Source organism: Eumetopias jubatus, unplaced genomic scaffold (genome assembly GCF_037043125.1).
Source record: "Eumetopias jubatus isolate StellerSeaLion01/CBP00866 unplaced genomic scaffold, mEumJub1_p1.0 scaffold_17, whole genome shotgun sequence".
In the NCBI taxonomy this organism is placed as follows: domain Eukaryota; kingdom Metazoa; phylum Chordata; class Mammalia; order Carnivora; family Otariidae; genus Eumetopias; species Eumetopias jubatus.
The window spans coordinates 11,539,159-11,563,560 of NW_028274823.1; the positions used below are offsets into that span (position 1 = coordinate 11,539,159).

The 24,402-nt window shown below is 44.6% G+C and overlaps 1 protein-coding gene across 1 annotated transcript in view; it reads right to left on the reverse strand.

The window, feature by feature from the left end:
- The window catches only part of PLPP4 (phospholipid phosphatase 4), a 110,256-nt gene extending 87,805 nt beyond the window's left edge, over positions 1 to 22,451 (reverse strand). Inside the window, exon 1 of the mRNA XM_088019840.1 lies at positions 22,396 to 22,451. Coding sequence (XP_087875966.1) covers positions 22,396 to 22,451 — 56 coding nt within the window. The remainder of the gene's footprint in view (positions 1 to 22,395) is intronic.
- Between the last annotated feature and the right edge of the window lie 1,951 nt (positions 22,452 to 24,402).

The following is a 24,402-nucleotide window of genomic DNA, read 5'->3' on the forward strand; positions in this document are numbered from 1 at the left end:
TGTGGACAGTTAGCTCTGGGCATGGACCTTATCAAGGATGGAGACCTGGCAGACCACGGTGTGTGTCCAGACATTTAATCAAACACAACACGTAGCCACACTAACACACTGTCACCTTTGCCACCTCCCTGCTTGGTGCTAGCCTGCACAGCCTCTAATTGACAGAACCCAAGGGGAGAAGGTCAGGAGTCCCCTTTCCTGGGGACTTGACAGAGCCACGAACCCACAGGGTATCTCAATGCAGCACCTGGACTTTTCCTCATTGCATTTCTCCCTGGGGAGGAAAAGTTGTCCAACTTGAGTGACCCATGGCCTCCCTCGACTTCTCCTTTGAGCTTCTCTGTACATCTTAAGGCCAAGCCTTGACCTCTGTCTTCCTGTATGTAGGCCCAGGAGATCCCAACTGGAAGAGTTCCTTCCTCTAGTAGATACAAGTGTCAGCTGTAGTGAGGTGATTTCAGCAAAAGTTCAATATTTCCTGAGCAACTACGATGTGCCAGACACATATCAGGGCTGGGAGGGACAGTCGTGAACACATGAGTCAAAGCCCTTTTCTCAAGAAGCTTGCAGTAGAACAGGACAAATGCTTCCATAACCAAATCCACACAGAGAAATTATACCTGGACTCATTTATATCTGACATTGATTTGTACTTAGGACTTGACTCCGTTCAGTGTGAAATCGAACCTGGCTCACTCCATAATGAGACCTGCTTTCTGATTTCCCACCATAGGCAGGGGCTCATGATTTCCAACACAGCCAGCAGAAAAAACCCAGGGGAGTGGTTTTTAAAACACCTCAGAAACAAAAAATTAACAATGGGAACACTTCTTTCTGGAGTACAACCTTCACAAAGTTCTGTTCTCTTTTTTTTTTTTCAAACTTGAAATAATTAAATTTAATCCAGAAAGTATTCAGCCTACCTTTAGATTCTCTGAAGAGGAAAAAGAAAGCCCTCAGGAGGTAATTCTAAATGCTGACAAAGCAGTAGGGAAATTTTTTAAAACACTCTTCTCCTGGATTAATTCAAAGCAGGCGGCTTACGTTCTTGAGAGGAAAATGAAAACCATGATTCACATTTTAGGCATAAAGTACACAGATAATTAATCAAGCTTCATCCAAATCTCTTGATGCTTTTTATGTTGGCTATTCTAAGGCAGCACTGTTTTCCAACATTGCCTGCTGACATCCAGAGAGAAGTTCTACTTGTTCAAGAAAGAAACAACTATGGTAAACTAAAACAGGTTTACCTTATAAACACATGGCTCTCACAGGCAATAAGAGGTCAAGGTGACCAGAGAACCATTGGGAGAAACGTGCCAAAAAAGACATTTTGCTCTGAAGATGGGACCAGAAGAAGGGTGGAGAAATTTCTAGATGAACACCAACCACCATGATGATGGTGCTCCCTGCCTGCCAGGCACCACCCTGCCAGAATTTATTCCTTGACAGTTTCCAATAGGTACTATTTTTATCCCCACTTTGCAGATTCATTAACTTAGAAAGGAGAGGTTGAAGTAATCCAAGCAGAGGTGGAGACAGTATCTGATGCTCAGTCTGGCTCCAGATCCTGGGATCCCTGGCACGAGGCTCCCCTGCCTCTGACCATGGGTCTGTTATGACCAAGATCCATGGCAGGCGCAGTGCGCAGGAGGCCAGTGTGTGAGTGGCTGCGGACAAAGCTATCACCCCACCCAACCCCAGCAAGACAGCAATGGAAACAAAGAGCCACTCGAGCCAGGAAGGCCTGGACTACCATTCTACCTCTGCCACCTACTGGCAAATGACCACAGACAGATCACTGACCCCGCCCTGCCCTTCTCCACCTGCACAGGGAGAGAGTTAATAGCATTCACTTCATGCTGGTGTTGTAAGGACTAGATGAGCTAATTGCACACAAAACATAAGAACCTTACCCCATTGCAGGGTGCAAATGTAGGATTGTTATCACTTATTTCTGAAAGTCATAAAGCTGCCTTTCTTTTAAATATCCTATATTCGGGCTATTTGCTAATCTCCATAGAGAACTCACCAGGTCATCCAAAACAGTGATGTGGAACAATAATCGGTAGACTATATTTTGCAAAACGGACTTGACAATGAAAAATGTAGTCACTGAAATTATTAGGCTGTGCTGTTCTCAAGCTACCCTGATGAATTTTTTTGTGAAAGTAAAGATACTTTCTGATGTTGAATAATATATTTCTTAATATATTCATTAAGGAGGTCATTCTGATTTTAGGCATGATTTTTCACTTTTTAGATTTTCTTGAAATGAATTAAATGTGCTTATGCTAAAAAAGACCCTCACCTGGCACAGTGTAAGCATACAAAAAGAAAGAAGCTATTACTCCTAGAGAAGCATTTTTAAGTTAGGGTTGCCCCCGAGGCTGGAGAGCCAGCAGCGAGGTCTGCACAGAGGAGGGCCCAGCTGGCCCCAGGCCACGCTGCTCCCAGATGTCTTCACTCCATTTTGTGTCCCATCTCTGAGCACTGTCATTCTTCCCACCCAAACCCCAACTCCACTGTACCCCCCTACCTCCTGGCTGGTCCTTCTGCACTGCCCATTCCCCATGCCAGAAAGACTGGCCCTGCTGCCTCCCGACCTCCAAGGGCCCTGATGCCCACCAGTGACATGGCCTGGGCTAGTGAGTCAGGCCTGTGCCACTTCTCATCTCATGATGTTCTCGGGCCTGGCTCAGTATGGGACACAATCAATGGGACACAATCAATGCACATCTGAAGCTACAGGAGTGAAGGAATGGAGGTGATTTCTACACCATCTGAAATGAGGGCACTGGAGTTTCTGCCCCCATGTCATCCACTTCTGCTCCCAGGACAAGGGAACAGGATCAAGGAAAGTGCTGTGTCACCATGCACAGATACTCTGTCCAAAGTGTAGGTATTCTCAGTGTGACAAGTAGTATCCTCCAGCTTTTAAAGCTGGACTTTATTAAAAACAAACAAACAAACAAAAACACCCACAGAAACAACTACCCCTGAACTTTAAGTTCATCTCACGTCAGACAGACCACGAGGAGAGGACAGACTTGAAGGCATGACTCACTTGTCACCACACACCTCTAGGTCTGTGGACACATCCCTCCCACATGTGCCACAGAAGTGTGATAAACTCACAGAGAGGAACTGTCAGGACTTCCCATTTTCCAGCTTTACTGAGATCTAACTGACACTGTGTATGTTTCAGGTGTACAACGTGTTGGTCTGATACACTTATACACTGCAAGATGATCATTGCTGTAGTGTTAATGAACACCTCCATCATGGCACTGAACCATCATTTCTTTTTTGTGATGAGAAGACTTAAGGTTTACTCTCTTAGCTACTTTCAAATACATAATACAGTATTGTTAGTTACAACCACATTGGGTTTCTAGAACTTACTCATCTGATACCTGGACAGTGGTACGGAAAACCAATGTTGGCCAAAGGACCTCCTTTTGAGCAAGAGTTTGTTTTGATAAAAAGCATCTCTCCTCACCAGCTGCCCTCCAGAGGCTGTTTAGAAACACAACTGCAGGGACGCCTGGGTGGCTCAGTCGCTTAAGAGTCTGCCTTCAGCTCAGGTCATGATCCCAGTGTCCTGGGGTCGAGTCCTGCTTCGGGCTCCTTGCTCAGCGGGGAGCCAGTTTCCCCCTCTGCCTGCCGCTCCCCCATGCTTGTGCTCTCTCTCCCTCTCTCTCTCTCTGACAAATAAGTAAGATCTTTAAAAAAGAAACAAACAAACAAACACAGCTGCAATCAACTGGTCCAAACAGGATGGGGAACAGACAAGCCCGAATGTGCAGAGCTCACGTCTCAGGAGGAGCAACAGAAGTCAGCTGCCCCAGCAGCCTACGGGGCCAGGAGTCAAGAGACTGAGGTTCTAGGCTCAGTTCTGCCCCGGAACAATAAGGATGATCTGAGTGAGGCCCTCTGTCAAAGAAGATGGATGAGACAATGCCTAGAGCCAGGTCAGGTCAGACACTGGGTATAATATAATCCACTCAGTGGTGCCTTCTGGTAAAATGTCAACGTTCCATTTGCTCCGTGTGTGTCAATCCCCTTCATGTCCATGATTTCACAAGGGTTGTCAGGGTCATCTCATTATCAGAAAGCCACACTACCAATCCCTTCACTTCCCCTCTGCACCCAAATCCGCTGTGAATTGTTCTAACTCATAAAATACTCAATTTAAATTTTTCACAGAAAGCACTTTCATCTGATTAGCCGTGTGACACTGGGCATGTTCGTTAACCTCTCTAAGCCTTGGTTTTCTCATCCAAAAATATGAAGAATTATAAATTTCTATCTCACAGGGCTATGTGAAGCCTTAAGGAGTCTAAAGTGCTACAGCACACTGCCCGGCATATAGTAAGTGCTCAATAAATATCAGTTGTTATCATCATCATCCTCCTCCTCCTCCTCCTCCCCAGAGCCAAACCACCCCAGTTTGCTACTTTCAGAAAACAGTATGAGGATCTTTTGTGTAAGGAAAAAAATCAAAGCAAGCCATCTATGTTTCATGTTATTTTTCATAAGTGTTCCTATTTTTAAAGTCCAGTTTAATATGTTCTCATTACATGACTGAAAATCTTTTCATTGGTCCATAGAACTGAATTAAAGCACAACACATTCAGGGACCAAGTATTTCCATCATTAAATAAAAAGATAGATGTGGGTCTTCTATATAACTCTGTCATCAGTATTATATATATTCATTCAGGGCTGGTATGTTCAGACAAGATAACACAGCAAAGCAAATTCTGAGCCAAGCCTGGGAAAATAAAGGTAGGATTTTAGATAGGCAAAGAAGAGGCCAGTTGAATGATGACTCAGAAAAACCACAAAAATATTCATGGGTAAAAGTAAGAATCAATGGATTTTTAAAAAATATAATTTTATATATTAAAAAACATGAACATTGTATCCAAGAAAAATTTGCAAAATCTTTTTAAAGAGACACCCAGTTCAAGATGGTTGACTGAACCCATTCATTTTGTCTCTCTTCCCTCACAAAAAACATCACTGAAAAGAAAGAAAACATAAAGAAATCCATAGCCGGTCTGAAGAGCCTTAAGGGGTACCAATCAGCAAAGCAGAAGAGGGGGGAAAAGAACTATGAAAAAGAGAAAACAGATAGAAATAAAATACTGGATAAAATAACAAATGTGAAACTTCCCTCAAAAGGAGTTTAGCCAGAGAAGGGAAACCTAAAATTCTGCGTACAAATTCCCCTCAAATTATTGGCTAACTCAGACACTGCAACATTTAAGACAAGACTCCAAGGACCACATCGGAAAGTAAGAGCCACAGTCTAAAAGTGAAGCAGAAATTTCAGCAGCTAGCCAGTGCCAGGAGATAGAGTTTGGACTTGAAGTTTTTCCAAGTTAGACTTTCTACTGAAACCTCAGAAGAGCCAAACTACAGTAATTTTTTAAAAAGCACATCCCAGAACTAAAGGATCCTAGGATCAGAGGCAAAACCAAGACAGACTTATACAAACACAGTCTAGAACCAAGGTTCTAAGGATGAAGGTGACCCAACAGTAAATTAACTTCCTGCAAGAACAAAATTCAACAGTCTTCAGCAGACAATAATGATCTAGCGTCTCTATAATGTATGATCCATACTGTCTAATATGCAATAAAAAATTACTACACATACAAAGGAAGCAGTAAAATATGACCCACAATCAACAGAAGAAAACATCAGAACCATAGATCACCCTGATGTTGGCATTAGCAGAAAAGGGCTTTCCTTTTTTTTTTTAATTTTTTTGTTATATTAATCATCATACATTACATCATTAGTTTTTGATGTAGTGTTCCATGATTCATTGTTTCTGCATAACATCCAGTGCTCCACGCAGAATGTGCCCTCTTTAATACCCATCACCAGGCTAACCCATCCCCCTACCCTCCTCCCCTCTAGAACCCTCAGTTTGTTTTTCAGAGTCCATCGTCTCTCATGGTTCATCTCCCCCTCCGACTTACTCCCCTTCATTCTTCCCCTCCTGCTATCTTCTTCTTTTTCTTTTTTCTTAACATATGTTGCATTATTTGTTTCAGAAGTACAGATCTGTGATTCAACAGTTTTGCACAATTCACAGTGCTCACCATAGCACATACCCTCCCCAATGTCTATCACCCAGCCACCCCATCCCTCCCACCCCCCACCACTCCAGCAACACTTAGTTTGTTTCCTGAGATTAAGAATTCCTCATATCAGTGAGGTCATAGGATACATGTCTTTCTCTGATTGACTTATTTCACTCAGCATAACACCCTCCAGTTCCATCCACGTCGTTGCAAATGGCAAGATCTCATTCAGAAAAGGGCTTTCTATTATAAATACATTAAAAGATTATAAGGGAAAGATGAAGAGAATGGATGCATAAGTAGAAAACATCAACAACAACAACAAAAGTAACACTCTAAAAAAGAACCAAATGGAAATTCTGGAACTGAAAAATATGAATATCTGAAATAAAACATTTATTGCATGGGTTTGGCAGCAGAAAAGACATAGTAGAAAATAAAGAATAGGTGAATTTGAGATAAGTCAGTAGAAATTATCTTAAACCGAGCCACAGGGAAGAAAGAGATAACAACAACAACAAAAAATAGAACACAGCATCCAAGACTTGTGGAATAATATAAAGCGGTCTAACATCTACGTAATTGAAAAACCAAAAGGAAAGGAGAGAGAGAACGGGGCAGAAGAAATACATGAAAAAATAATGTCTTATAAATATTTAACTGATGAAAGACATCAAACCATTGCTCTGAGAAACTCATGAACCCAAGCGGGAAATATACAATGAGACCAACCTAGACACATCATAGTCTAATTGCTAAAAACCAAAGGGGAAGAGAAACTCTTAAAAGCAGCCAACGAGAAAAACACATAACATTCAGGAAAGCAACAATGACCATGACAGGTGACTTCTCATCAGAAATAATGGAATCTACAAGAAAATTCCAAAGCCATCTCTAAATTGCTGAAAGAAAACTGTCAACCTAGAATTCTACATCCAACAAAAATATCTTTCAAAATAAAGGCAATTTTAACAGAACAAAAGCCAAGAGAATTAATTTCTAGCAAATATGCCCTACAAGAAAAGCTAGAAGGAAGTTCTTCAGGCTGAAGGGATATAATGCTAAGGAAAAACCAAATCTGAAAGAAGTAATAAAGAGCACTGGAAATGATAAGTATGTGGGTATTTTTGTATAATTTCTATAAAGGTATATTGATTAAGACAAAAATAAATGTTTTATGTGACTTATACATAGAAGTGAATTCTATGACAATGTATCAAAGGCATAAGGAAAGAAATGAAAGTCTTCTGTCATAAGATTTTTACATTGTATTTGAAATGGTGTAATATTGACAATGGTGATAGGTAAAAAACGTATATTGTAATCTCTAGAGAAACTGCTAACATTTTTGAAGAGGTGTAGCTAAAAATACAACAAAGGCGTTAAATGGAATATTAACAAATATTAACCTAAGAGAAAAGAGAAAAAAGGGGACAAAAAACAGATAGTGCAAATAAAAAACAAAGAACAAGGTGGTAAACTTAAACTCAACCATATCAATAATTGCATTAAATGTAAGTGGCTTAACCACTCCAATTAAATGGCAAAGATTGGCTATATTGGATAAAATGAAAAGGTATAACTAAATGCTGCTTATAAGAGGCATACATTAAACATAAAAATACAGATAGGTTAGAAGTAAAAGGATAAGAAATATATTCTGTGCAGACATTAATCTAAAGAAACATAATGTAGCTATGTATTATATTAGATAAAGTATACTTCAAGATAAGGAATATTAACACAAAGATGAACGCTTCCTAATATTAAAAGGTTCATCAGAAGGAGATAAAATTTAAGAACACTAACCTGAAGTATAGACATAGGAATTCTGATGTCCAAATCACTAAAGGAAAAAAAGGAGGGCAGCAAAGAAAACCTGAACTATTCAGCCAGAAGCAAGAAATTAGGGGGAAAAAAACAAAAGCAGCACAAAAAGAAAACACAGAATAAGCTAGCAGCAATATGACAAAATATTAGTTATTTCCACAAAAAATGCAAATGCTGTAATTACCCTAGTTTGAGAGGCAGCATATCTTCACATTAAAAAGACCAAATTAGGGGCACCTGGTTGGCCACTCTTGATCTCAGGGTCATGAGTTTGAGCTCCATGTTGGGTGTAGAGATTACTTTAACAAAGACAAGACCAAATTAAGAAGAACGAATTTTTAAAAGTGAGACTATAGAGGATCTGAATAGTACAGTTAACTTGCTTTAATACATTTAGAGCTCTGTACCCCCCAAACACAATTATGTTCAAGCTATATAAATTTACAAAAACTTGACCATGTATATGGCCACACAGGAAGTCAGAACAAATTATAAAACACAGAAATCACACAATCCACTCTCTCTGATCTCAATACAATGAAATTATTGTGTCATTATCCCCATATTGAAGACCAGGGAACTGAAGCACAGAGATAAAATAACTTCCAAGTTCACAGAGACAGTAAACAGAAGATTAGTGCTTTGAACCCAGGCATCCTGGCTCTGGAGCTTGCAGTCTTAACCTCTGTACTACATTGTTCCCAGAAATAAGGGGCCATATACCTTAGAATTGAACTTGTAAGAGAATTCACTTGCAATTCCATGGACAGAAGGAAATTTGCATCTGATAATAGTATCACTGAAAAGCAATGTCCTTTTCACAATTGAAAAACCATATACAAGCAAAAATTTAAATCCTCTACCTCACTCCATAAATAAAAATAAATTTCCAATATATTAAAGAATTAAAATTTAAGAACAAAGTATAAAATACTAGACAATACAGAAGAATGTTCCTATTTTAGATGAAAAAGGACTTTCTAAATAGGACAGAAACTCTGAAACCATAAAGGGAAAAACTGATAGATTTAACTACATAAAAATTAAAATGCACACAATAATAGAAATAGCAGGGGCGCCTGGGTAGCTCAGTGGGTTAAGTGTCCAACTCTTGATTTCAGCTTAGGAAATGACCTCAGGGTTGTGAGACTGAGCCCCACTCCATGCCCAGCATGGTGCCTGCTTGGGATTCTTTCTCTCCCTCTCCTTCTGTCCCTCCCCATGCGAGCACACACGCTCTCTCTCTCTCGCTCTCAAAAAAAAATTAAATAATAGAAATTGCAAGGAAATTTAAAAGTCAACATAGGGGCACCTAGGTGTCTCAGTCGGTTAAGCATCTGACTCTTGAACTTGGCTCTCAGGTCTCGGTCTCGGGGTCGTGAGTTCAAGTGCTGAATTGGGCTCCTTGCTGGTCGTGGAGAGTACTTAATAAGATAGATAGACAGAGAGATGATAGATAGATAGATAGATAGATAGATAGATAGATAGATAGATAGATAGACAGATAGATAATATATAGATAAAATAAAATAAAAGTCAACCACAGACACAGAGAAATATTTGCAACACATGAAAGAAGAGATTCATATCTTTAAGGCATAAAGTACTCCTACACATCAGTAAGATAAATTTAAAGATCTTATAAAAGCATGGATTAAGGGAAATGATATTTCACCAAAGAAATACAAATTGACCAACAGACACATGAAAAGATGCTCAATATCACTCATCGTCAGGGAAATGCAACTCAAAACCACAATGAGACAGCACCTCACACCTGTCAGAATGGCTAAAATCAACAAGAAGAAAGTGTTGCCGAGGATATGGAGAAAAGGGAACCCTTGTGCACTACTGGTGGGAATGCAAACTGGGGTGGCCATTGTGGAAAAGAGTATGGAGGCTCCTCAAAAAGTTAAAAACAGATCCAGTAACTGCACAGAATATAAAAACACTAATTTAAAGGGATACATGCACCCCTATGTTTATAGCAACATCATATACAATAGCCAAATTACAGAAGCATCCTCGGTGTTCATCAATAGATGAATGGATAAAGCAGATGTAGTATATATATGATGGAATATTATTTCAATAATAAAAAGAATGAAATCTTGCCATTTGCAACGATGTGGGTAGAACTAGAGGATATTATGCTAATTGAAATAAGTCAGAGAAAGACAAATACCATATTATTTCACTCATATGTGCAATTTAACAAAACAAATGAGCAAAGGAAAAAGAGAGAGAGAGAGAGAAACAAACCAAGAAACAGATTTTTAACTATAGAGAACAAACTGATGGGTCACCAAAAGGAAGATGAGTGGGGGATGGGTGAAACAGGTGATGGGGATTAAGGAGTGCACTTGTTGTGATGAGCACCAGGTGATGAATGGAATTGTTGAATCACTATGTTGTACACCTGAAACTAATATAACACTGTATGCTAACTATACTGGAATTAATATTAAAACTTAATAAAAAAAGAAATAAAAATTGCCAATGCAAGAATGAAAAGATGCAAATGTTATACTCTGTCCTGTGGTATAAATATAAAACTTTCCCAACATCCAGCATTGGCAAGGATGTCAAAAACAGAATGTAGGCATGTATATATCCCTTTGGATGGACAATTTGACAGTGTCCATCAGAATTTAAAATACACATGGCCTTTGACCAAGAAATTTCATTTGCAAAAGTCTATCACAGCAATATTTTAACAGGTGCGCTACAGAGTGTAAGCACAATTGCAACATTGTTTGCTGTAGGAAAAAATGAAAACACCTGAAAATTCCATGAATAGGTTAATATGATGAAACACTGCACAGCCAGTAAGAAGACTCAAGTAGATCTAAACTAAGTAAAAAAAATTTCAACTATAGATAAAATGTGTTCTCAGTTTTTATTAAATTTTTATTTTATTTTATATTTACTTATATTTTTATATGTATATATTATATAAAATATGTAATATATACATATATATATGAACTACAGCTAAGCACAACATGGATGAATCTCAGAAATGTGCCAAGCAAAATACTCACACAAAAGAGTACATAATGTTTAAAAGTTTGACGTTAAAAAGTGAAAGGAGGGGCACCTGGCTGGCTCAGTTGGTAGAGCATACAACTCTTGATCTCAGGGTCATGAGTTTGAGCCCCATGTTGGGCAGGGAGCCTACTTAAAAAAAAAATTGTAAAAAAATAAAATAAATTTTAAAAAAAATGAAGGGAAGGAAATGGCACAGAGGTGAAGCAGTTCCTTACACTTTTTGTACTGTTTTAATTTTCACAACTATTTTATAATTTAAAGATAACGTTTAGGTGAGGAGAAACATTCATTCCCACCACACACATGCACTTTTGTGTAATCCTTTCTAATATTTGCACAAATCAAACATATTTCCCATAGATTTGATTCTGAGATCGATTCTTGTATAGTACTTTTCCCCCTCAACTGTTACACCATAAAATGTTACTATGTTTCTTCCTGATTCTCAAAATGATTATTTTAAATAGATATATAGTATTCTCTTGTGTTCATAATTTATCAAACTATTCTTCAAGGGTTGACCATTTGAGTTTTATTTTATTTTTATTTGACAAATATATTTGCTTTGTATGGAATACAGCAATGAGTATCTTCTTACATGAGGATTTTTACATTTCTACATCAGTGCCTCAACATATTTTTCTAAGAGTTGTAAGTCAAAGGGCAAGAATAATTTCACGGCTGTCTATGCACTGTAATACCACTCTTCAAAGGGGTTATGTCCATTTACAATTCCACCTGCGGCCTCGGATCACAGCTGTTGTTAATCTTTACTTTCTGGTTTTCCTTTCAATATTTTAGTTGCTATTAAATATAGAAAGGTGGAGGGGCGCCTGGGTGGCTCAGCTGATTAAGTGTCCAACTCTTGGTTTCAGCTCAGGTTGTATCTCAGGGTTGTGGGATCGAGCCCCATGTCCGGCTCCATGCTCAGCACGGAGTCTGCTTGAGATTCGGTCTGTCCCTCTCCCTCTGCCCCTCCCCCACCATTCTCATGCTCGTGCTCTTTCTCTCAAATAAATAAATCTTTTAAAAAATATATAGAAAAGAGGCACCTGGGTGGCTCAGTCAGTTAAGCGTCTGCCTTCGGCTCAGTTCATGATCCCAGGGTCCTGGGATCGAGCCCCGCATTGGGCTCCCTGCTCAGCGGGGAGCCTGCTTCTCCCTCTCTCTTTATCCCCTACTTCTGCTTGCTCTCGCTCTCTAGTGCTCTCTCTCTCTCTCAAATAAATAAGTAAAATCTTTAAGAAAATATATATATATATATATATATATATATAGAAAGGGTGATTTTCGACACATTCCCACTTCAGATATTTCTAAAGCAATCACAAAAGGATCACCCCGTGCCCTATCTAAGGATAGTTCACTAGCTTCTTTCTCCCCCCACAACAGGAAACTTCTTTATTGATTTTTCTGATTATGTATGAAAGTAATAAATGTTTCCTGTAAAATAATGTGGACAATAAACAGTATGAAGAAAAAAACAAATGTTATACAATCCCATCAGCCCAAAATAACCACCATTAAGATTTTGTTGTATATCTTTATAGCTCTTTTTCTTACAGATATAAACACGAATTGATTCTATTACACTACCACATTAAAGTAGCATTATGCACACTTCTGTAACCTACTTGTTATCACTTAACAACAGTTTATGGCTATCTTCCCATGTCAACAAATAGTTGTCTACAACACTAATTTCAATGGCTGCGCATTTTGTCCTGGCACAATAAAAAGCATGTGCTTATATGCAATGTTATTTTATTGTTTTCAGATGCATATTTTGCATTTCTATGGAAGGCACAGTTTTAAAGGTGTATTAGTTATTTGTATACATGTTAGTTCCCTGTGAGTTCTGTTGCTCATTTTTCTTTTAAAGAGCTCCTCTCTTTTCTTATTGATTGGTAAGAGCTTTCTGTATAGGAGGAGCATTGATTCTTAACTCTGTAAATTAGGACAATAATATCGCCTTCTGGGAGGTTGCAAAGATTAAGTCATCTAAGGTGTGACAAGTGCCTAGAACAAAGTGGATATACAGTAAGTATTAAAGCTTGTCTTCTCTTCTCCCTCCACAACCAAAGTGAAGATATAGGTCAATTAAAAGATACATACGTGTGTGTGTGTGTGTGTGTGTGTGTGTGTGTGTGTGTGTATGCCATTTCTTTTTCTCAGTGATTTCTTGGAAGATTATTCAGAATACTCCCCCAAAACATCCTAAATCCTAGTTCAAGGCTCAGCTCTCCTGTGGTGCTGCTGACAGCTGCATTCTTATTATTATTCCATTGTGATATTTTTTTCATTGACCGCCAACTCCACCTCCCCACAGGAAGGAAGATGAAGCAAGGGACGGAGACTGGTTTTAATGCTTCCTAGATGCCAGTTTCGTAGCAGGCATCTGTCACACATTACATTACTTCAACTTTACAGCCTCCTGGCAGGTGATACTCTTGTACCCACTTTACAGATGAGAAAGCTAGGGCACATCTTTATAGGCAGCAGTCAGGAAATGATTCCAAAGCCCTCACGTTGACTAGGGTGCCACGCGGCCCGCCCGCCTGCTGAGTGGGGACCCAGCTCTTGGCTTCCTCATGGCATTCACGAGGCCCACCACGGACTCTGCCAAAATAGCTGCTCAACAGATGGGAGATTAAAGCTGAATACAGACTACATCTCTATTTCAGAAGTAGAGCTAGACAAAGAAAGGCCAAATCCTTCTTTAAAAACCTCAAATGAATAACCTAGCATTTCCACACCTAGGTATCCACCCAACAGAAATTACAAATTATCTTCACCCTAAAAACAATAGCAGCATTACGCTTACTAGCCCAAACCAACCAATAACCCAAATGTCCACAAACAGTAAAACAAGTAAAGAAAGAGGTACAGTCATGCCATGAAATGCTCTACAGCGATAAGAATTAACAAACTACAGCTAAGTGCAACATGGATAAATCTCCAAAACATGCTAAGCACCAACAGTCACACAAAAGAGGTCACACTGTATGATTCTATTTACACGGAGTTCAAAAATGATGTTCGAAGTCAGGGTGGTGGAGCCCCGGGGGGGGTGGGGGGGGCTTGATGGGTAGACTGCATTCTGAAGCCGTGCGATTATAAATCATGCATTTTTTCCTTGTGTATATTATTTTTAGGTTGAGCTAAATGCAATTCTTCTTTTTGTAGGTCAAAACAGTCAAATATCAGCAATTGCATATGGTTCGAACTAATACTTTAGTAAAAATGTGTTTAAAACCCTCTGGCAAAGGAGAAAAGAACTATCTAGCATTGACTGGCAGACTGCTACCTTTCTGAAAACCAACCTAGATGCTCCTGCAGCTTCTGATCCTGTTTTCATTCCTTCATCTTTGGCGGAGACAGAAAAACAACTCATCCCTCACCTCTGTAGGACAGTTTTTCACGGTCACACACTGAAAGACGGTGATGCGGCCATCCCTGGGCTCAGAGCCCCAGATTCTCTCTGCCTCCTGCTTGCCCATCCCGGACATTTCCAAGGTCCTCAATACCTCTGTGCCTTTAGTGGACTGATGAGAACACACTGGCAGGTGTGGTTCTGTGTGAATCCACCGCTTCGCTGTGAACCAGGGCTTCTAATTCATCCACGGAACACCAAGATTGTATTTTTTAAGGAAATAACTATGACTAAGATGATTTTCATATTTAAAAACACTATCATAGAAAAATAGAGATAGGGAGCTTTTATGATCCTTGCGTGGGTCATAAAAAGGCATAATCCCTATAACTAATTGAGATAACTTTACCTACAAGTTATGAAACTAGTGATCTCCTTTTTGCCATGTTATAAGCATTTATCTCCCTGTGGCAAAACATCATCAATTCTCAGAATTCTGGGTTCAGCAGACTCACTTTACAGTGGCAAATAATATTTCAAACAGAAGGCTGCTTCATTTATCAGATGACAAGGCAGAAGCCTCCCTGGAGAGAGGAGAGGCGCTCGGCACACTCAGCCCAGCACCAGCTGGGAGTGGACAGGGTGTCTGATGGAAAACTCCCTGCGCCGGACTTCTCACGGAGCCCTGGGTGATGAACACAGACTCGGAGGTAAATGACGGGAATGCAGCATTTTCCTTCCACATGGCCCAAGGCAATTTTGCTAATACCCCTTCTGATTCAATGTCCTACAATCACTGCTGTAAACGGTCAGTTGATTTAAGTGACCGATGAGAAAATACAATGCTGAGACAACCCCTTCATTAGACAGTGAGCCAGCCACACTGCTCTACGGGGGTACAACCCACTGAATGAGCTCATGGCAAGTTACATACGTCACTGACGGGGGCTAAAGGGAATCCTTTGAAATATGTCTAAACAAGTTTATTATTTTAAAGAAATCCTGTGGTAAATCATTTGGAATCAGAGTATCTTAACTACCTATAGTGTCTCTCTTTAGTGTACATTATGGATTCATCTTAATAAAAGGACAGTGGTCATAACATTACCATTTGCTGAGCACCCATGATGAGCTGAATACACTCTCATTTAACACTCTCATTCATGGGTACTGCTAATATTCCTGTCGAACAGATGGGGAAACAAGGATCTAAGCTGGTTAAATCCTTTCCTGAAAGGCTCACACAAACCAGGATTCAAGCCTTGGAAACCGGTGCCAAAGGCCACAGTCATGACCACGGTGCTACAAGGCCATTGAGACACTACCTATAAGTAAGAGATTCAGAGGAGTGGGGAGAAGGCATCTAATTTTTGTTCTGTGTGCTGCAGGCACTTAAAGCATCTTATCTACTAACATCCAGTGAAGTTCAGTATTGTTCCCATTTCCCACATGAAGAAATTTGAGATTCAGAGATTTTAGGCAACTTGCTAATTAGTGGGCACAGCAAAAATCCAAACATAGACCTGCCTAGCTCCAAAGTCCATGGGCTTTCATTGTCCCACTTTGCCTCAGATGACTCTTTGTTTCTAGAGAGCAAGCAAAACTATTCCAGGCGTATTAGCCAGATGGAACAGACTTGTTTTCCCGTAGCTAATCAGTCCGCCACATTGTCGTTAACACAGAAAGTTTCCTTCTGTCCCACAAAGCCCACTGCCAAAGGCATGACTCTCCAGGACAGCTATCCCACTACTCACATGCTGCAGCTCTGTCATCGCAACACGCAGCCCCATGCTCGCCACCGACAGAGAAAGACAATGACATCAGTGTGCCACATGTCTCCTGCTAATGGCAGGGGTTTGGGAAGGGTAGTCCCCTGTGCGGCCAGGAAGGAGAAAAGAACGACGAGACCCTCCTACCACAAGAGGGTGTAGACTGCATGCTAGGAGTTCCCCAATGTGGGGGGCAGAAGGAGCCCCTGTTAAAAATGCCGATTCCCAGGGTGCCATCCCAAATGTTGATTCAGTTAAGTGTGAACTGAGCCCCAGGCAATTCCGATGCAGGTGGTCAGCACACCACCCTTGAGGAAGCCTTGTCCTGCCCTGCGGCCGATCTCTCTGAGGCCTCTATGACCACCAGAAATTGAGTGCAATCTGGGGAGCACTAGTGAAGCAGCGACCACGTTCATGCCAAGGAAGGCTGGCTGGGAATATAAAGCAAGCATCGAAGATAATGATACAGCCCCAGCCCCCACCGTCCAACAGTTAGCAGTCTGGAACCAGACGTGGAGACAGCTGACCACAACCCAAGGCAGAATAAAACACAGGCCCCCTGAGGGGAAATCGGAGAGGGAGATGAACCATGAGAGATGATAGACTCTGAAAAACAAACACAGGGTTCTGGGGGCAGGGGAGGATGGGTTAGCCTGGTAATGGGTTTTAAAGAGGGCACGTTCTGCATGGAGCATATAACTGGGTGTTATACGCAAACAATGAATCATGGAACACTACATCAAAAACTAATGATGTAATGTATGGTGATTAACATAACATAATAAAACACACACACACACACACACACACACACAGTCCCTCTGAGAGCAGAGTAGGGCACAGCGATGGTGGAAGAGCTGGGGACTGTCACTGACAAAAGCAAATGGGGCCTCTGTACCGAAGGGAGCTATCGCTTTCCACCCCTGGGCAAGTGTCTGAGCATGATGCTTTTTTGTTTCAAACATCCCTGGGCTTCCCAGTTACTGCTTCTAAGGGAATGTCCACGCTTCCTGGCAGGGCCCTGAGACCATCCACATTCTTGTCCCAGACTCCTCTCCTGCCCCTCCTACCAGCCACCTCCAAACCCACGCCCTGTGCTGAGGCCACACCTGGCGACCTGATCCCCACCCGAAATATGCCTCGAGACCTCCTGGCCTTGGCTCCAGGACACTCTGTCCGCAGGAATGTTCTCGGGCCAGGCCCTGCACACCTGCCCCTCGATGCTCAAGACTCAGGTGAGCTGCCAGTTCTGGGCAGCCTTCCCTGGCCCCTGTCTCCTCCTTCTCCCCCCTCCCAGGACTCTTTACTCCCTCCCTTTCAATAAACGGAGCACTTTGTGCCAACTACCATAACTGTCCCTGGCCTACAGCCCTAGACAGGACTCTGAGGGGTAATAATGAAAGATATGTTCCTTTCTGTCAATACTCCAAAAACCTACCTGACAGCCAGTGCCCTCAAGCAAATCACCTGGACTGGCGAAAGTGTCAAGTTTCCCTGGGTCTGTTTGGAATCATACCAACCAAAGTGTACCCATGAAGGCGAAGGAAAATAGCCAGCACAGGTGCCTGCAACCCAGAAGAGGCCAAAGAAGCATCTATCTGTCAACTGGATGAATGATAAAAATGTTTGAAGGCAAAACTTTCAAAGCCAGTGATTATACTGGGGAAAATAACAGCGGTCTACCGTGTGCTCACTCGGCCAACCTGTGAGCTCTCAGAAGCCCGCTCCCCCTCTCAAGCCTTCCTTCTTCAAACATCCCCAACACCCAGCACAGGCCCCCAGCACAGGAAGTGCTCCAAGAAGGATGCAGGACTGTTCTGAGTTGAGGCAAACACCAATCATTACCTGAGCAACCCAGTGTCCCGAGCAGCCCCACAGCTCCTAGAGGGACATCCCAGACACGGGGCCCCCCGGAACCCCAGAGGGGACAGAGAAGGAGGGAGGGAGGGACTGAGGACCCCAGGGAACCCAGGTTCACGGGTGAAAGAGGGAGATCACCTTCCCCCTCCGTCAGCATTTCTGATGGTCGTCGTATCTCCGGAGCCCTTTCTGCAGTGCTAGAAATAAAGGGTTTTCCAGACAAACTGATGTCCTGGAGGCAAGGGCCAACAGGTGCACGAGCGTATCGGCCACCGGTTCTTTAATACTACCACTTAGGTTCTGACCTGCAATTTTCTCTCCACATCTCACCCTCTGGGCTCCAGAGACCTAAGGAAGACCCTTCAAAATCTGTAACGTCCTAAATTCCATCTCTTAGAGAATGAGAATCTCAACCACCACCCCTCCCCCTTTGAAATGTCACCCTAAGAGCCCGATATCAGAACCGGAGTGACAGCCCTTCCCACACATCATTCCAGGCCGTTCACTTGCTTCTCCAGAGACAATGGGTCACGTAAGGGGATGACTTCTAGGATGCGGTCACTTTTGCTCTAGTTTCTGGAAGCCTGGGGCTAGACACATTCTATCTCAGCAGCTGGCAGCCTGGAGACGTGGGGTCAACCACCTGTCCGGATCCGGACTATACCTCCTGCTAACTGAGTATCTTCAGGCCAGCTACTTACCCTTTCTAAACCTTGGTTTCTTTGTAAAGTGGGGAGAACATCTCAAGTGAGACGAGACAAGAGAAATCCCATGGAATGCCTTTTGCAGAGTAAACCCTTGAGTGCCCCCACGCCGGCTGTTATTTTTTTCTGAAGCACTATAGTGAGGTGGCGGAGAGTCCAGATGATGCAGAAGGAGCATCTAGATTTAGATCTCAGAGCTGCCCTTCTTAGCTCTGTGACTTGGGCGGTTCCTTAATCTGTCTGTGCTTCAGCCTCTTCAGCATGAGCGCCACTGCCAATATACCCCTCCATCAGGTGTGTATAAGGCTTAACTGGTATGCGTGATCGTCTTCATGATTGCCTGGCACATAATAAACCTTCAATACATGGCACTTACATACCGGCAATGGTCGTACAAGGGGAGGTAATATACTACTAGTTGTATGAAAGAGCTCATAAATGTTTCGGGGGATATGTGAAGGGAAATCTGAAAACAATATAAATATTTGCATACCCCTGGGTCCTTTTTTTTAATCTGATGATTCCCAGCAGCAATCAAACCAGGCAGCCTACAAGCCTACCTCACTTTATTTCAGCATTACTCACACACACATTCACCAGATATACTACCTGCCTTCAGGGCTGTTGACTGACCACCTTGTGTCCACGCTGTGCTTGCTCATCAAGGTCCAGTGCTGGCTTCGCCTGTCCACAAACGCTCACAGGATCTGTGCCGGCGTCTTGGGTGGCAATAGGACAGAGACAATTCACTGGCGCTCCTTCTCTCTGCTCTGCCCAAGGTCCACAAGTAAGAGCACTGTGGGGCCTCCAGGCCACAGCTTCCGAGCACGAAATGCAGCCTCAAGGCTACACATTATATTTTGATTTTTCCTAAACACTGGGGTCCTCTAACCAATTTATTTCCTGTTAGGTTAAGCTTTCCGTGCCAGCCCTGATTTGCATTACCCGTTACTAATTTTCTTCCAGGTGGTCTGAATTTCTTAAGCAGGGCTGTCCAAAAGGCATTGGATGATCTTACGAGGGTTTCCTGGAGAGTATTCTCTTGGGATCCTGAATCACCAAACCTCAGCACTAAACCTGGTCTAGAGACAGAGAACTGGTTCCCTAAGGAGAAAGGAAAAGCATATAACCATATAACATATAACCTACGACCTAAGGGTCCAAAGCTGCATTTCATTAGTGCTAACTTCAAACTCCCAGGAGCAGGTGGGCATCAGGCGGTGGGATCCTGCTCTCACACAGAGCAAATATAATCCAAGAACAAGCGCGTGCACAGGTGATATTCCCCCAGAGGCACAAGTTGGCAAAAGAAGCAAGGTACCTTCCCCGAAAAAAGATTATTCTCTTGTCCTGAGAAATAGGGTACATACACCAAGGAGCAGCAGATGATGGATTTCACAGCAGCCACGAAAGTGGATTCAGCTTGCCCAGAGGGAATTTCTCCACCTACTCAGGTGAGGCCCTGCTACTGAGACCACCATCTTCAGGAGCAGAGAGGGTACGAACCACTGAATCTTGCCATCAGACAAGCACCGGCAAAGGGAAGAATAAAACTTCCCCCAAAAGTCAGCCTCTGTCATCTCACATCTTTTCTTATCTAAGAAAACAAAGGGTCATCTGTATCTGTGAGCGCCCAGCCTGTTCTTCCAGAAGTGGTTATCTGCTTGATGATAACTGCATCTGAACATCCAAGATTCACACCTAGGGGGTCTCCCAGCGATACCAAAGCTGGTCTTTGCGGGTCAAAGAGCCACACGTTGGACACACTGTTAATATGTCCAATTGATAGGAAATCAGGGAATCATCCAAAAACACCATCAGTGCCCAAATGTTTCCCTTTGGGTGAGAGCAGATCCCCCTAATTAATAAAAGGGGAAGTTTGGAAAAAAGAATATACACCGCTTGTCTGATTTTTACATAACATTCTTTGAGGAAGCAAAAAGCACGTAAAACAATAATTATCACATTTTCAAATCCACCGCACAGACCATCATATATTCGTAAACAGCTCATAAATGTTTTGGGAGATATGTGAAGGGAAATCTGAAAACAATATAAGTATTTGCTTACCCTTGGCCCCTTTTTTTTAATCTGATAATTGCCAGCAGCAATCAAACCAGGCAGCCTACAAGCCTACCTCACTTTATTTCAGCATTACTCACACACACATTCACCAAACAAATGTTAAAATGCTACCGTGCACTGAACACTATTTTATCATTTCTATCACATAATAATTTAATGGGATTTAGCCTATCTGCCAACTGGAAACTGTCCCCATCTGACCACACGGCTATACTAGTTTTAATGTATATTCCAAAGGTAGAAAAATCGAGTAAGAAAAGGGAAAATTGTTTCTTTTGTTTTCCCAAATGCATCAAAACCCAACTGAAGTTCTCATTCCTCCTTCCCACTGAATAACAGCAGTGTTTAGTCAGAAGCTGGGAGAGGGGGCTTGCCTGCATCTGGGGGAACTCACCGCCCTTTATGATAGTGTGAATAAATACTCTGGATGAATTTAATCCCTAGGAAAGAAAAACATGCAAGAAAGGGTCTTTCTTTCCATGTGTCTACCCTCGGCTGCTGGAACAGAAGTCAACTCACAGCCTCCCACCTGCCATCAGTGACTCCAGATTGGGGTAGGCATCCAGCGAGGGCCTCCTGTTTGGAATGGCTGCATGGGCTTTTCCAAAGAACCCAGCAAGTCCAGAAAGTTCATGCAACCTCAATATTTAAAACGTGTCAGAGAACAGCCATGGGCAGAGGGGGAAAGAACTCATGTAGGGTCAAGTGCAGGTGTGGCGCCTTTGTGACAAGAGATCAAAGGGACGGTGGAGTGGATCTGAGCCGCGGTGTGTTCAGGGTTTGCATCTGAAAGGCAGAGAGGCAGGACAGCTCCCTGCCGCTTGGGGCCGGGAGGCCGGTGGGTAGCGGGTCCCCCGGGCGCCCTGGGGTTCAGGCATCTCTGAAAGAGCCTGCACTGGAGCCCCCTCCTCTTTCCAAGATCGTTATTTCCAGGTACCAGCCCCTTGGGGTCACCAGGGGCATTTCGCTGCTGTCCCCAAGAGCCCCCGCCCGCACTGAGCTCCGGGCGTATGGAGCCCGTACCTCGGGCTGCGGCCCCGGACTTCCCGAGCCTCCGCAGCAACAGTTTTCCAGCCGGAGAACTACCGCCAACGTCTCCTTAGAAAACGCTCCCCTGAACCCTGGGGCACCAAAGCCAGGGACACGGAAGGAGATGGAGCCTGGCCCCGGGCACGGCGAGGGGCCATGGGAGAAGGGCCAGGAGGAAGGACTGCAAACGTCGGGCTCAGAAGATCTCACCCAACGAGAAACTTCCCGAAGGCGCGAGCGAGACTGCGCGCCCGCTTCCAGGGGAGCAGCCCCGATTCCCCCGGCAGCTGGTGCGCAGCCGGCGACCGGCGCAGGCGAGGGGACCCGAGCGGCGGCCGGTCCCGCTCCCTGGCGCGATGGGGGTGGCGGGGGGCGAGCCTTAGACCGGCTTACGCGGGTCCCTCCGCACCCAGGGTCCCAGAAAGAGGACCAGGAGGGTCCCGTAGGACACACCCCGGGCACTGGGCGGGGAGGACACCTCGAATCCAGGCCCCGAAGGGACGCGGTGGCGCAAACAAAGTTGGGGCGCAGAGACGCTCGGTCCGTGGGTCCCCGCGTCCGCGCGCCCCCAGCCGCGGCGCGCCACTACTTACACGAAGACCCCGAAGAGCAGGGCTCGGACCCCGATCTCGATGGCTAGCTCCCGCATGGTGCGGCCGGAGCAGCTCCCAGGGCGGCGGCGGCTGGTGCTCTCGGCGGCTCTCGCAGCTCGACCGGCGCCGGCTCGCCAGACGCGGAGCGGCGAGGGAGGCGCGCTCCAGGCCGCGGGCGGGGGCGGGAGGCGGGCGCCGGGCGGGGGCGGGCGGGCGCTGGGGAGGGCTCAGCCCAAACCACCCGCCGCGGGCCAGGGGGCTCGCGGACGCCGCGTCCCTCGCGCCGGCCGCTTCCCGCCCCGCAGCCCCGCGCCGAGCTGGGGGCGCCCCGGGGACTCCCCGCGCCCTGGCGCCGAGCGCCGCCTCCGCGCCCTGGTCCGCGCCGTGCGCCCGCAGTCCCGGGAGGGGAGGGGAAGCCCGGGGAAGCCCCGCGGCCGCCGCCGCCTCCCCTGCGCGCTCCCCGGCTCCCTCGCCAATGGGCGGCCCCTGCGCTCGGCTCCCGGGGCAGCGCGCTCGCTGGGTCCCCGCCTGCGGCTGCTCTGCGACTCCAGGCTCCGCTTCCTTCTCACGCTGTCCAGCCTCGGGCTCCCGGCTCACGCCCGCACGTGGACAGGCGGCCGAGGCGCGCTGGGGGACTCTCGGGCCCAGGAAGCCCCCCGGCACCCTTTGCGCCTGCTGAACGGAGCTCCCTCCCTCCCGCTTTTTGCTCTCCCTACCCCTTTCCGACCTGAAATTCTTCCTTTTTTTTCCTAAGAAGTTCCCCTGAGAACACTCTCAGGCTTCGTTTTGCCCTCAGGAACTGCCAGCCAGGCTCCAGCGCCCTGGCACACAGACTAAGGGCAAAGGTGACCCTGGCTCCTCGCCAAGCCACCAGCGCCAGGCAGCCCCCGGGATGGGGTTCCTCCGACTCCCACTCTCAGCATCTTCGGGCTGCTGCGCTGTGAAAATCAAAAAAGAGACTGGCACAATTCCCTGCCCGCGACAGGCCATCCGGGTCGCTCATCGCTGATACAGCATTCAGTCCAGAGCACCTGAGGCAGCTGGGGCTGCACGTTAGACCAGGAGCGTCATCCTTGGGCTTCATAGTCAAAGGCCAGACCATCATCCCTGGCTGGTGGCCTGAGGGTCATGACCTCAAGGCAGAGCCCAGAGGGAATTTGGCTTTGTTTTCTCATCACCTGTCACGAGTAGGTATATTTCCTTTAGCTTTAGTAATTTAAACCAGATGGACGCTCAAGATGCAAAGTTCACATTAACCATTAATTTGTCCCAGATCTCATAAGTTTTAGGAGAGACCCAGCCAGGACTCTGTGAGCTGGAGAAATGGATTAGAAGGTAGTCCCTGGGAATGAGGAGCCATATCTCAGTCTTGGACAAAAGGGGGAGTAGGTAGGAAGAAGAGCTTCGGAGAAGGGTTCTCCCATTAGCAAAGGACAGACAGACTCTACTTCCAAGTGGACACATAACAGACCGAAGCAAGATGCCTATGCCCAGACATCTCAGAGTCTAGGGACAGAGAAGCAGGCAGAGGAAGAACAATCCTAGTTCTGTGTGGAAGGAACTTCATATAAAGACCCCAGGCAGGAACTGCATCTGATTTGCCCATCGCTGTGCTCCCAATGCTTGGCACACTGTGCTTGTTGAGTCTTTGGTGAATGAATAAATGAATGGACCGTATGCCTCATCTGGCATGTGAGGTGTCAGGTGTTGGGGGAGTAGGAAGAACTTGGAGGGAGGAGGTGTGATTCTGTCTTGGGCCCGGCAACATCCTGGACACAACTGGACTCCCATAGGTTGGCAAAGTGGTGCAGGAGATCCCCTAGTCAACCCAGTAAACTCTAATGACCCAGATCTGAGACTGGCAGATGGCCATATTCCAGGAAGAGATACTAACAAGAGCCCACGTTATTAAACATCACTTACCGATAAGCATCAACCAACCAAGTGCAGCCCGTGCAATGCTGTGTGCTAGGTGCTAGGATTCATAATCCATATCTTCCCACAAGA